This window comes from Myotis lucifugus, unplaced genomic scaffold (assembly GCF_000147115.1).
Source record: "Myotis lucifugus unplaced genomic scaffold, Myoluc2.0 scaffold_124, whole genome shotgun sequence".
Lineage (NCBI taxonomy): Eukaryota > Metazoa > Chordata > Mammalia > Chiroptera > Vespertilionidae > Myotis > Myotis lucifugus.
Window position 1 is genome coordinate 3048244 of NW_005871172.1, and position 14056 is coordinate 3062299.

The 14056-nt window shown below is 38.8% G+C and overlaps 1 protein-coding gene across 2 annotated transcripts in view; it reads left to right on the forward strand.

The window, feature by feature from the left end:
• The window catches only part of SOX6 (SRY-box 6), a 458732-nt gene that overhangs the window by 405929 nt on the left and 38747 nt on the right, over positions 1-14056 (forward strand). For both annotated transcript variants that reach the window (XM_006093837.3, XM_023758148.1), the window contains one exon: positions 13149-13257. In XM_006093837.3, the coding sequence (XP_006093899.1) occupies positions 13149-13257 (109 nt within the window). The remainder of the gene's footprint in view (positions 1-13148; positions 13258-14056) is intronic.

A 14056-nucleotide genomic window follows, 5' to 3' on the forward strand; every position in this document is an offset into this window, starting at 1 on the left:
TAGCTGCTTAATTTTCAGGAACTTAAGACATGTGGAAAATTCTAATTTTATTTAAAGCAGGTTTAGGTTATTAAATTTATTTTTTTGTTGTTGATATATAAGTCTCTCTCTCCCTGGGCAGGTTTTCATTGTAAAGCTATATGTCTTGTTCTTCCCTTTATGAAATAATTACACTAATTCCTGAAAAATGCTGTGACATATCAGAGAAAAAGTTGTTTTATTTTTTTTAAGAGATAGGAGAGTATTATGGCTACATTTGGGAATTTTTAATTTGTATCTTATTTAGTCTGGTGTGCAATGTGACACCAGTTAATTGTACGTTACTTTGTGGTAACTACATGTTAACTCTGTTGGAAGTAATGGTAATTATACTGTAATTGATATCAGTTCTCCCACATCTTTGGAAAACCGTACAATTAACACATAGCACCACAGTTGGATACTATCTTTTGTCCTTTGTAATGTTGCCGTGGTGGCATACTATTTCGCACAGGGTCCTAAATGTTTTCTTTCTTTTTAAAACTCATTTTCGAAATTTCTATTGGTTTTTAAATTTTTCATGAAATGAAAGTTTCCAAATTTTAATTTTACTTAATCTTAAAGAAAACTTTCCCCAAAAAATATCAGACATAGTCTTGGGTTAATTTTATTTATTTTATTTTATTTGAGAAGTCGCTTGTGATTGTCTTTGACCTTATTAGTACTTCCTGTTTCCTAGAGGAAGATAACAGTAGAATATGCAAACTCTTGACATCAAGGAGTTAATTAGTTTAGTTTAGTTTTGTTTTTGTTTTTCCTGAAGAGAGGCTCTCTTCTTACCAGCAATGTTTGCATATATGTTACTTTGCTTGAAGACAAAAAGGGATGTATTCTGCTAGTGCCACTGTCATGAGTACCAAAATCAGGGACATAGAAGTATATTTCACCACATTAGATGTAAACGTTTCCCTCTGATTTTGCCTGCCTCTTTCCTTGCCTTCCACTGCCTTGTGTCCCTTCCCTCTGTCACTTTGCCCTGGTGGAGAGGGAATTTCAGAAGTAGCAAACAAATGCTTTTTGGCTAAGTGTGATCATGGTTTTGGTAGGCTTGTCTGACAGATGGATTACCTTTGAGCTATTTCCTTGAGAATATAAATAATTGCTCAAAAATTGTTATGAGATGTCAAAGCTATTTTCCTAATGTGTGCTGCAGTGTGGGTGTCAGGAGCAAAAATGTCGAGTATCAGAGGATCATCCGATCTTAAAGCTGAAAGAAACCGTAGAGAGAAGTTAGTTCAGCTCCCACGTTTTGCAGATGAAGTAATCAGGGATAGTCTGTGAAGGGCACTTGTGATGCAGAGCGGTTCAGTGGAAGGAGCAGGAATCAGAGTCTGGAGGCTGAGACAAACTCCGAATCTGTTACTGGTTAGGCTGCGACTCTGGGTGAGTGTTCTAAGCTCCGTGCTCTCTGAATGCAGAGGCCGTTACATTTCCTTCTAGCACCAGACTTTCTCGTGCCCCCTGTTTCTTCTTTTGAAGAAATATGTTATTTTTGTAGCACACACATTTCTTAAAATTATAGCCAAATATCTTAGGAAATTTTAAGATATACATAAAAAAATTAAAAGAAATGGTTGGTAGCAATACCTTACATTTCCCCCCATTTTTTGTGTTTGTTTCTGAGAGAAAATTTTTTTTTCATATTTATCAGTTTGCCAGCTAAAATTGAAAGAGAAGGTATAGTTTGAGGAAAATATTCATTCTTGGTTTATATAGCTTTGATGTCTTTAACTTGAATAAATGGCACCTGTGTTCCTACAGACAATATTTTTCAAAAGTACACATTGTAAAACAAATAGGTCTTTGAAATCAAGTGCCTAAATTTTGAGAAAACTGAATTCCTAAGATAATTTTTTTGGACTAAGACATTTGCTTAGCTGGTCATTAATTATATTGTGCCTTTTTGTTCATGTGATAAATGTTAGATTAATAAAGTCGTGCTGGTGGTTTAAGTGGAGATAAAACTTTCCAGTTTTTAAATCACATGTTCAGTTTTAATAGGAGTTTATATAATTTTACAATGGAATTTTTGTGAACTTGTTATTGAAACAAATAGTTAATCAGAGAACATTCAGGAACAAATATGCATCATGCCTCTGTACACAAGTAAAAAGTTGGAAACCACATATAAGTAGAAGTTGGTCTGCCACACAACTGGATTTGCTTAAATCTGAACACTTTATAACTCTAGTTGGGAGTTGCAAACTTATAAATAACCTTGCAATTGGTTAAAACCATATGAAAACCATATGAATGAGACAGAAAACATTTGGTTAAAGGGGTTCAGTAATCACTATAATCCTGATGAAACTAATTTAACTCAGTGGCTCCCAAGACTAAAAGGGTCTCACATCTTCAGAGTCAATGCTACTTTATCATTTATCATCTGATGACCAGTAACAAGAGTCTAAGTGTATGTTGCAGGAGATACATAGGATGCTGTTCTTGCCCGGGGTGTGGAGAGAGAACTTGCTTAGTTTGGTGTACTCTTCAAATCATGAAGGAAACTTGTGGTATATCATTTGAGAATGTTTTTGTAAATTCCATAAAACATCTCCACAAGAAGCTCTACAGATATTAGTTCCTTTCAGCCGGCATGTGCTACATGCTTTTCTGAGCTTACAGGGCACAGTCCTCACTGGAGGTAGAGAGGGTCAGGAGACACTTACCCCCTCCCAAGGAGCTTACTGTTCAGTGGCACAGATTATATCAGCATCCTGAGAGGGGATCTGAGCAGCTTACATCAATCTGTACTCATTCTATGTCTTGCCTCAAGTATGAATCATCTGGAATTTTAAAAACTTTTTTTGCCAAGTCCTTATAAATATTCATTCTCTTTAAGGGGGAACTTTTTCTTTTGAAGATCCTAGGTAGATAGAATTATAGATAGATAGATAGATAGATAGATAGATAGATAGATAGATAGATAGATAATAGATAGATATAGATAATAGATAATAGATAGATGATAGATAGACAGATAGATGTAGATAATATATAGATAGATTATAGATAGATGACAGACAGATACATAGTCAATAGATAGAACCGCTACTAGATCCTAATGCAAAAGCTATCAGAGGATTGCTTATCTAACATTTGTTGCCTTATTGCTTGAGGGAGAAGTTGCTATTGTATTAGTTTGCTAGGGCCGTCATCATAGCAAAACCCACAGACTGGGCAGCTTAAACAACAGAAATATTTTTCTCACAGTTCTGGAGGCTAGAAATCCAAGGTACAGGTGCCGGTTTCACCGGAGGCCTCTCTCCTTATAGATGGCTGCCCTCTTGCTGTGTCCTCACATAGTTTTCCTCTATGAGCACACATCTCTCATGAATCTGTATGTCTTAACTCCTCCTCTTATAAGGACCCCCATTGTGTAGGATTGGGGCCCACCTAAAGGCTTCATTTTAATTTAGTCACCTCTTTAAAGGCCCCATCTCCAAGCACAGTCACGTTCTGATGTACTAGGCTAGGGTTAGGGCTTCAACATGTGAATTTTTTCCTAGCTTGGGTATTCCCAAACTCTTGTGAAGTTATTTTCTTTAGAATCAGAGTACTTTGACCAAATGCTTTGTCTCTGCTCCTATAGTTTCATCTGCCTCATCTTTCCTAGAGATGTTCTTCTTTCTCTAGAGGAATTAACTGGAGTTAATATGATTTTGTTTAACAGTTTATTCTACTGTCCATTCATAAGATATTGACATTGTTAATTAATTCAAATGATGGATTGCTAAGCAATATAGGACTGTGTGAGAAGAATATTGGAGGTGGTGGTAGTTGAGAATTAGGGAAGTTTCTTACCAGAGTCCTTTCAAATAATAGTAACTAAGCAGACTCCCTGTGTCTCAGTACTAAGGTAACCCTGACAAGATAGATCACTATATTGTTCTATTGACTCAAACATCTTCCTTTGTATTTATCTACCTTTTAATAATCTATATGTCACTGTTTTTAAACAATATCTGGAAATTAAAAGTAAAATTAAAATGAAAGAAAAGAAGGAAGTAACTTTATCAGGATTATTAGGATTTAGCACCCAAAGTACCTAGTATTTGCAAGCATCATGGGAAGTAATGATGGTAGGAACTGATAATATAAAGATAATAAGACATAGACACCACACCTTAAGGAGTACGTTGGGGAAATGTAAACAGACATATACATTAACAATTGTAAAACATTGTTCTATAAACATGGGGTGGTGATGGGATACCATCATTTCTGCCTGGAACTGGTGGAGAACATTTCTTTTGTTCAGAAGAAATGTTTTATTTAGGCCTAGAAAGGACTAAGGAAAGGCATTCTAAGAGAGAATAGTATATGCAAATATGCAAGGACATACAGTATCATAACTTATTCAGGAAACTCCAAGAAGTTCCATCTTACTGGGACAGAGAACATGAACTGAAAGGAGTAGGACATAAGGCTGATGGGAGAGCGGGTGCCAGACCATGAAAGGTTCTACAGGAAGTTTGAGTCTCCTCGTGCAGATGATGGGGATATTTGAGAGCTTATAAGTAGAGAATAACAAGATCCATATACTACATGGTTACTGACATTGAGATTTAAATTTAGTCCTGAGATGCTTAACAGCCAAGTTAAAAAGGAGAGCATCTCCGGATGTATAATTGCATTGTGGACACAGGAGGGTGGATATCAGCCTTTACATCAGGACACTGTCTTCATTAGCATTTAGCTTTGAATCATGTAGCAAACACTATATAACATGCTTAACAGAAGTGGGTATTTTATGAGTTGCTTTAATTTTGCAAAGCACTCATGCACCTGATCTCTTACTTAATCATCACAATCCTGCAGCATGAGCATTTTCTTTTCCATTTTACAAATAAGGAAATAGGCTCAGAAAATCCGCATGGTAATTAAGTTCTAGAGTTAGCATTTCTGAATTCACCTTGGCACCAATACCTATCTAAATTTTGGTTGAGTTAAATAAAATATTTAAAAATATTTTTGAGCCTCACCTTTTATTCTCTTGTAAAATTGATAGCAGTAGCAATATTTTCCTTGTAGCATTGGTGTGAGGGTTAAAGGAAATACTCATTAGGCAGTGCCTTGCACATAGTAATGAACAGTAAAGACACTCTGTCCTACCCCTCTGTGTATTTGTGCTGTGGAGGCAAACAGAATTCGAGAACTTAGGCCTTAACTGACTCATGAGTCCTAGCACAATTTTAGTAAAGAGTGTATTAAAGTCTAGACAAGTTAATAGTGTTAGCTGACAAAATGTTATTTAACAATGAGGTTTAATAATGAACCTTGTTTCTCCCAGCCACGGTCTTTATTATCATGATTACTGAGTCTGGGACCATCAAAACATCACTATGAAAGTAAAGCCTAGCGCCTCTAAATGAACTCCTTCCAAAAAAAGAATCACCCTTTAAAAAGCATATGTGATTACTTTCCACTGGAAAGCCTACATTTTTTTTTATCTTTCATTACATTACTAAGTGTATAATAAAGGATATAAAATAAAGGCTAATAAAGTGATAGAGCTTGCTAAGTCAATAAGAAGGAAACCACATGTGTGCTTAAGTAGTACTTCTTGAGAATCACATGATGGCAAGATATGTCCAGAGCATGGAATTAGAGAAAGTTTTTCAGAATAAGAGACAGGCTCTGTCAGCATTATACTTAACATTGTCCTATTTTAAAACAAAACAGAGCAAAACACAAATTTTTTTAAACTTTAAAAAATATGTATTGCTTTTTCAGCCATGCATTTGTGGTGGGTAGGCTTGTCTTTTGCCAGTGTTCTGCAAAGACTTTGCAAAAAGATGCAAGTGTTAAACTGCAGAAATTCCAAGTCAGACTCCAGACCCTTTTTTTTCATGTTAAGTTCTGCAATCAAGCTGTATTCTTCCACGGTATTCTTCTAAAGTTGCTTATTGCCCTCTTTTATAAAATATTTAAATATTTTTCTGGATTTCCTTGTTTTGATTATCATTGCCCAAAGAGCTATCACCAATAAAGTGTGGAGTGTTGAGTATAAACATCTCTTCTACAAATTTGAAATACTAGAAAGTTGGTAGTTCTTGCTCCTTTTGGACACTCGGGTGCATAGAGTGTTTTTCATTTATGTGGGTAAATCCGTTATGTGGCCTTGCCCTGGCCAGTTTGGTTCAGTGGTTAGAGTGTCAGTTTGCTGACTGAAGGACCTCAGGTTCTATTCCCAGCCAAGGGTATGTGCCTCAGTTGTAGGCCAGATCCCCAGCCCTGATCAGGGTGCCTGCAGGAGGCAACCAATTGATATGTCTCACATTAATATTTCTCTCGCTCTGTCTCTCCCCTTTCCTTCCATTCTCTCTAAAAAATTAATGCAAAAAATATCCTTGGGTGAGGATTAACAAAAACAAATAAATTATGTGGCCTTGTAAAATCCTATAAATATGTGTGGACACTAATGCCAACTACATTATAAGATATATAGAAAAAGTGTAAGACACAAGCCCTGGCTTGAAAATATTTTGACATTGTTGGAGGAGACTTGGAGGAACCAAAGCTTAATTCTTTGACGTAGTTGTATAAGTTGTGGCAGATTATATAGGGAAGACTAAGAATTTTTGTAGATCAGAGAGGTTGTAGAGTTCATGGACAATTTGGGTTTTTCAATATGAATAAAACTTGGTAAGGAAGAAGACAGAAGGAAGGGAAGCAGCCAGGGGGAAGAGGGAGCAGGTGTGATCATGGTACTATTATGGGAAGGTGAGTTGTTGGGGTCCAACCCCAACAGGTCCAGGGGTCCCCAAAGGTGTGGACAGAGTAGGAAAAGAATGAAGGACATGGAGGCTGCATTCAGCTGATAAGCATAGCGAGGTTCTTCCACCAGGTTCTGTAGCCAGGTTCTGTGTAGGTTCTTTAGTCATGTTCTGCCTAGGTTCTCCAGTGAAGTTCTGTAGCCAGGTTCTGTCCAGGATCTTTTGCCTTGTTCTCTGGCTAGGTTCTGGTTAGGATCTGATGATGATGTGATGAGGATCTGATGACGATCTGATGATCTGATGAGGATCTGATGATCTGATGTTTTTTGTCTTGTTACATCCGTATTTATACCAGCCGATTTTAATCCTGTCAATTTCTATTACAAAGGTTACGGCGTTTCTTATCTCCATTCCAGGGAGTAAAGATTATGTAGCTTAACTACCCGCCTGGCACTTAATTAAGGGGTTGTATCCCCTCCCTAACCTCAGGGAAAGATCCCCACCTGGGGAAACAACCTTTCTCGGAGAGGTGACCTTGGTTAAAACACATGGCGCTAAAGGGAGCAAACATATTAAGAACAGTATGCTATATACGCCAGGTCCATTGAAACATATGCTGTGCAGATGTTTCTTTCCTGCAGCGACTGTGTCAAGCAGCAAGGATGGACCGGCTTCCCGCAGTGAGTTGCTTACTGTGCACCGAGGACAGAGGATGTATGATGAGAGAGTTGTAGGAAACCAAGTTAAGACACATGGGAGCAGTGTAGGAAGGATCTGGAAAAGCAGGTAGAGGATGACATGCAATAGAAAATAGGAAGCCATGAGACATTGAGTGGGATCTTGTGAGGAGTGTGAGCGGGCGGACGCAGGGTGAGGGGCAGTATCAAGGATCAGGCAGACCAGAATGGAGGCTGCAGCAGTGATCTCGTGTGCAGGCGTGAGGGCATGTGCTGGGCTAGTTTTTGATGGTGGAGGCCCATGAGGAGAGGGACTGGCACAAAAGTCTCTGTGAAGGAACAGTCAGCAAGCCTGATGATTAACTGGGCATAGAGGGGCGAGGAAAGCAGTGAGACCAATAGTACTATGGGGAAAGCTGCTTTTGCAGGGAAGTCTTAACTTTTAGTGTAGGAAGGAGTTGCCCTGGGTTGGAGAGACACTAAAGCCTGGAGCCGGGATGAAATGACAGGTGATACTTAGACCAAGCTGACACTGTGCGGATAGATAAGATCTCAGAATGTTGTGGTGGCCCGAGAGAATTTTTATTCATAATGCATGTGTTGGTTATTTCTCTTAGAAAACTCTGCTTCAGGAATACACACAAACATAACTGGTGGCGCTGCAGTATTAACTTTCTGTGCAATGTTTCTTATTATTATAAATTTGAAAAGACTTTTTAAAGTCTTTAATATTTAAAGACTTAATATTTTAGGATGTAACAACAAATTCTTGTTTACTTTACAAAGATTCATGCCAAAACCGCATATAGGAGATAGGTGGTTTTAAATTTGTGATTACACGAGCATAAAATTTTCTACTTACTGTCTTCTACATACTATACAAAAGTATAATATGTAATATGTATATATTTTATAAGATATTATATAATATTTGTATAATATATATTCTATAAACAGAATATTTGAGTTACTGTAGAGTATATTAATTATAATGTATTTTTCATGTGAAAGTAACATGAGATTATTTTTGACCCATTTTAACTGGACTATAGGTAAATTTTGCAGTTAGGTGTATTTTCTGTGGCTGTTACGAATGACCCCATATGCAGACATTCTTTAAAAATGAGCTTCGAATAAAGGTCGGTAAAGTCCCTCTCATTTAGAGCATTGGAATAAAGTATATCACATCATTGTCTAGCCATATCTACCTGTCAAATGAAATATACTTGTTTGTAAGGCAGCAAACAAAACACCCCTCTCAGCGTCTACCACTTTCCACTTTGCTTCGTGGAAAAGGGGATGGTGTTGAAATCATTGGAGGCAAGACCCAGGCTGGTCAGTCTTGGCGGTCTGGCAGGGAGGGGCCCGCTGCGTCCTCACATTCCCATTCCGAGCGCTGCTCCTCAGGAGACGGCTGCCATCAGTCATCTCACATACGGTTGGAAAAAGGCTTGTCTCGCTAGCGAGCAAACTGTTATTTAAGTACACAATCCACTCGACTACTGAAACAGTTTTGCCAAACTTATCCAAGTATTCTCACATGCTTAAAGATGGCATAAATATCATTTACGGCGAGCAGTTTTCTTCAGACTCCATGGAATGCCTTCCTGCCGCCTGATCTAAGTGTCCCAGTTTACATTATGGCCTTTACTGCCTCTGTTTGATGGAGTGATCAGTAAAAATTTAATGACACTATAAAATAATAAAAATGTCATTAATTTACCACGGATCTCGGATACAGTGGTTGTAAAGTTACATTAATAAACAGAATATTTTTTACAACAAAAAGCATTGTTACGTGGGAACGTATAAATAACACACATAAATTTAAGAGCAATTTTACTGTTAGCACACACATTATTATGGAATAGCCAATAAGTGTATAAAACATAGTATATAAAATTTTATTAAAATATACTGTGCACATCAAAAATTCAGCTTTTATCTAAGCGCAAAGAAAAACCATTATTGTGTGCTTACTGTTTCGTGGCTGTTCTTCCCCCCTATCACAATTTTACATTTGTTGCCAGTAAGAGGAAGTAGATTTTTTTTTTTTTTGCCTGGATGGAAACAAACCTCTGTTCTTTCAGTTATCCCAAACCCATTCTCTCTCTCCACTGATGCAAAGACAACATTGATCAATCTTGCCATAGGAGGGAGGGAAAAGTTGCTAATATAATGCAAAGTTAAAAATGATGCCTGAGGAGTTGAATGGTCTGTGCAGTGACTCTGGAAATAGGGATAATAATGCGGCAGTCTATCTGTCACCAGTGAGGCTGCCCGCCATTGCCTCGGATAACACGGGAAGGTGATGGATGCCTGGGTCTTGTGGCTTGTAACATTTAACATTCATCAACTCTCACTAAAGGGGGCTTTATCATTTAAATATCTTTATTTAATATGCAACATCTACCTCATACATCATAATTTCAAAGCACTTAGCCAAAGTCCTGCAACACGGCAGAGCTGACTTTCATTTCTTCCAATAACTTTTATGTTGCCTGCATGTTTGTGGCTGACAATGTTTAAGTGTCTGATCACATAGTTGCATGTCAAATACACATTTCTCTGTCAATATGGAGATGGGGGGGATTTTCCTGGAGGTTTGAGATTAAGTTAGCATGGGGGTGTTTATATTTTGCTTATATCTCCAAAATAATCTTACTTGGGAACTATGTACATTGTGGGAGCTAGTTCAAGTGCATGAACAAAATTTGGAGTGAAGACCTTTCCGCCCACAGTTTATATTTGTTCCATACATGGGCATGCCCATTGGCACTTAATGGCTAAAAGTTGAAGCCTCTTGTCACTAAAGTATCCTTGAACATCTCTGTGGCCCACATCCACATCCTGTATTTACTAGACTCATGTTCAACCTCACCAATAAAATCTTTGCTTCGCTCAGCTGCCCAGAGCTAACTCGTAGACATCAGGCCCTCTTATCTGATGGTTATGTGGCTGGCAAATAAATATTCTGAGCTATTCTTTGAAGAATAGAAGGAAATCTTCTGGGAGACTAGGTAGAAATGTATATGAAAGGGCATGGCTTGGCGGGGTCCTACTTTAATCTCAAACACAAGTGCTTAATATTACCAAATATAAAATGCAGCCCACCACCCAAAACAGTTTTTTTTCCATTGATTTATTTTCTGTCTATTTAACAAGTATTTCATGGGGTATTCTTCCTTGACTTCTTCCGTGTCAAAATATTGATGTTTTATATGGAAAGTATCTCTGCAGAAGGATTTTTTCAGTGAAGTCAGAAAAATGCATGGCTTCAGAGACATCGTGAACGTGTTGTCGAATGTTCTGAATTTTTTTTTTGTTATGATGAAAAACAAGCTGATGCTACTGAATTGTGAGCGCACTTCATTTTTTTTTTTGAAAAGAAAATATATCATCATCATGTAAGCTTTGTTGTCTTAGGATTTTACAAACCATGGCATGTAATTTTCCCTCTTCTCCTTCCTTGTCAAAATATTGATATTCTTTCAGGAACTTTATTTATTTATTTATTTTTTACTGAGAATATTTTGCAGTAAAATCAAAGAGAATGACTGACTAGAAAGATACTTGGAATATGCATACTGATGGGTAGTAAGGTCTGTTGATTTCAGAGGAAGTTGTTTCTCTCCCCCCGCTTCTCCCCCCATGAAAATACAGCTAAAGGTTGTTCTTCCAAGAAGATTGCAGGTGTCACATGAGAACTCTTTTTGCATTTAACACAGGGAAAGGGTTCACATACAAATGTCTGAAATTCGAAACAACGTGATAAAACAAAGGTTGCATATTTAGCTTTCCCTGGTACTATTCATCTCCACTGTAACTCTCTTCCTTTACACCAGGGCAAACAAGCGTGCTCTTCAAAAATAGAAATTGGCTAATTAAAAGCAGCTGTCTTTGCCCTGGCCAGTTTGGCTCAGTGGATAGAGCATCAACCTGCAGACAAAGGTGTCCTGGGTTCGATTCTTGTCAAGGGCACGTACCTCAGTTGCAGGGTCCTCCCAGGCCTGGGCCCTGGTCAGGGCACATGCAGGAGGCAACCAATCGATGTGTTTCTCTCACATGGATATTTCTTTCTGTCTTTCCCTCTCTCTTCCACTCTCTCTAAAAATCAATGGAAAAGTATCCTCGGGTAAGGATTTAAAAAAAAAAGCAGCTGTCTCCCCCTGACAACATGTGAAACCACTGCATGGCTTCTGGGTGCATTTTGTTGTGTCTTGTGTCTGGGTCAATTTTTTCTTGCGTAGCACTGTTTTCACCTACGAAGATATGGGGAACCATACCTAATTTGCTTTTTATTTTCATTCTTTTTTAAATTAATATTTCAGAGGTTTCCCTACATTGTAACTAGTTAGTATTGATGACCCAGTTGGTGAAATTCATGATTATAATTTTGTTGCACATCTTTCATAGAAATGGTGCTAGGTTAAAGCAAGGTTTGTGCTGTGTTTTCTTCCAACACAGATTTCAACACATCCCATGCTGAAGGGGAATTGGAAGACTTCCTGCACAATTTGACTGATGGGAATTAATTATAGAAATATAATGATATTCAAAAATAATCATATTAGAAAGCACAAACGTAGTGAGACTGTACAAATAAGAGACAGCCTCTATCAAGTAATTGTATGTTTGCTCTTTAAGAATATCTCCAAGTTTCTAAACATCTTACAGAAGGGAGCACTCGGAGTATTTCCATCAAATACCAAACATGCTCAGTCCAGAACTAGGTCATTGAACAATAGACTGCACAGCAATCAGCACTCGACTGCTGCATAATGCATTAAGTATAACATGCAGAAACCATTCCCGGAGCTGCAAGCTGCTACTTCATGTCTGTAAATTCAAGCTGACATGACATTTAATATTGTTTCGTAGTAATGAACAACAAGGTTTCATTCATTCATAAGCACAACACAAAGCCATAACACAAAGTCTGGAGAGTATCAAGGAGGCGAGAAGGGGACACGGGCTGTTTCCGTAGATGATAGCACCCTATTAATGATGGCCAGTGAGCCCTCTGCCACCGATCTGGAGAGCTGCGAGGGGGAGTTCGGTGTGGCATTTCAGACTCCCGCTTCTAGAGAACCAGTTAAGGGTTTCCCTCCTATAGCGGCAGGAATAGTTCACTTTCTTGACTCAATGGCTGGCTAGGAGTAATGTCCTCCTTTGCCTGCCCCAGGAACTTATGGTTGAAACTCCTAGGCAAAATAATAGTGTCAATGCATGCTATCTTCTAGTTTGCCTGCTTTGAAATATTTGTTTCTGAAATCCTGATTTGTACTTTCCCAGGAATACCAGTGCCACATATGATCTCTAAATGGGAACGTGCCTCTCCCATTAAATAGCAGTACGTCTATTTTAAAGGGAACTGCTCTCACAAGTTTGGCACTTTTGTCTGAAACTTCTAGATTGCATTCCTTTTAGATTCCTGTAGCCAGCACAACAGCAAGAAGATGCACAGTACAGCGCTGGCAGGTTTCCAGTCCCAGGTTTCCTTCCCTTTCAGGTACTGTGGTTTAGAATTGGCCAGCACTGTCAGGGCCAGCACCCGGCTTCCACGGAATCTTCCTGAAAGATGTTTTGAGCCCACGGTGAACAGAAATGATGTTTGCACATCTAAGTTTTGCCCACTAAGCAAGACAGAAACTGGAAGGAAACGTGGCTGTTTGGGAAGCTGGAATAAGACTCTGATTGTTCTTTCCTCTAGGAAAGAACGCGCTTTGAGAACTTGGGGCCCCAGCTAACAGGCAAGTCCAGTGAAGATGGGAAGCTGGGCCCAGGTGTCATCGACCTCACTCGGCCAGAAGACGCAGAGGGTGAGTGGCTTTTCCTGCAGCTCTTTCCTGCTGCCCGGGGTGTTTCTGGAGGTGTGTCTGAGCTATAGGATCTTCATGGCCTTCCTTGGAAGTACCAGCTCGGTTTTCTTGGCAAAGCAGAGCAAATGTTAGTCTTCATCGTATGTTATAATTGAGGATTTTGAGATGTAGCTAGATCCTATATTACTGGACACTCAGCAATCCATATACTTCAAGGTGCCATTCTACTTTTAAACTAAAAGGACCCTCTGCCTTCCAATGAACAACAGAATTCTGTTTCAATCACTTCACTGCATTCTTGTTAAAAAAGGAAAAAAGGACAAACCTATAAAGGAGGATTTTTTAACACCCCAAATCAAGCGATCCCCAGGTGCAATCAAACAATTTTGGGAACTAAATGGCGGTTTGAGCAGATTTGGCATAAAATTAGTAATGACTTGGGTAAGGCCCAGCCTGGGTGTGGGTGCTAACCATGAATCAAGTCTTTGGAAGGCTGGAAGGAGAGACTAGCTTCACTCTCAGTGGGTTTGCCCGCAGCACTATCAATGCCTGTCCACTCTTCTGCACTTTCTGTTTGTTTGTTTTAAATGCACAGCAGCAAATCAGCAGAAATTGCTCCCCAGAGGCAGGGTACGATTTATGAGTTAGGCCAGCACTTCAGTAGTGCTGTTGCCTGGTTATTTACTGTGTCATCACAGAGTAGGGGCTGGTTTTCCCGTTAGTTGTTCCTTTTGCAGATTCCCTCCCTCCACCCCCAACAGTCAGGGAAGATTAATCTGTTCTCTTCAGAGTAACACAA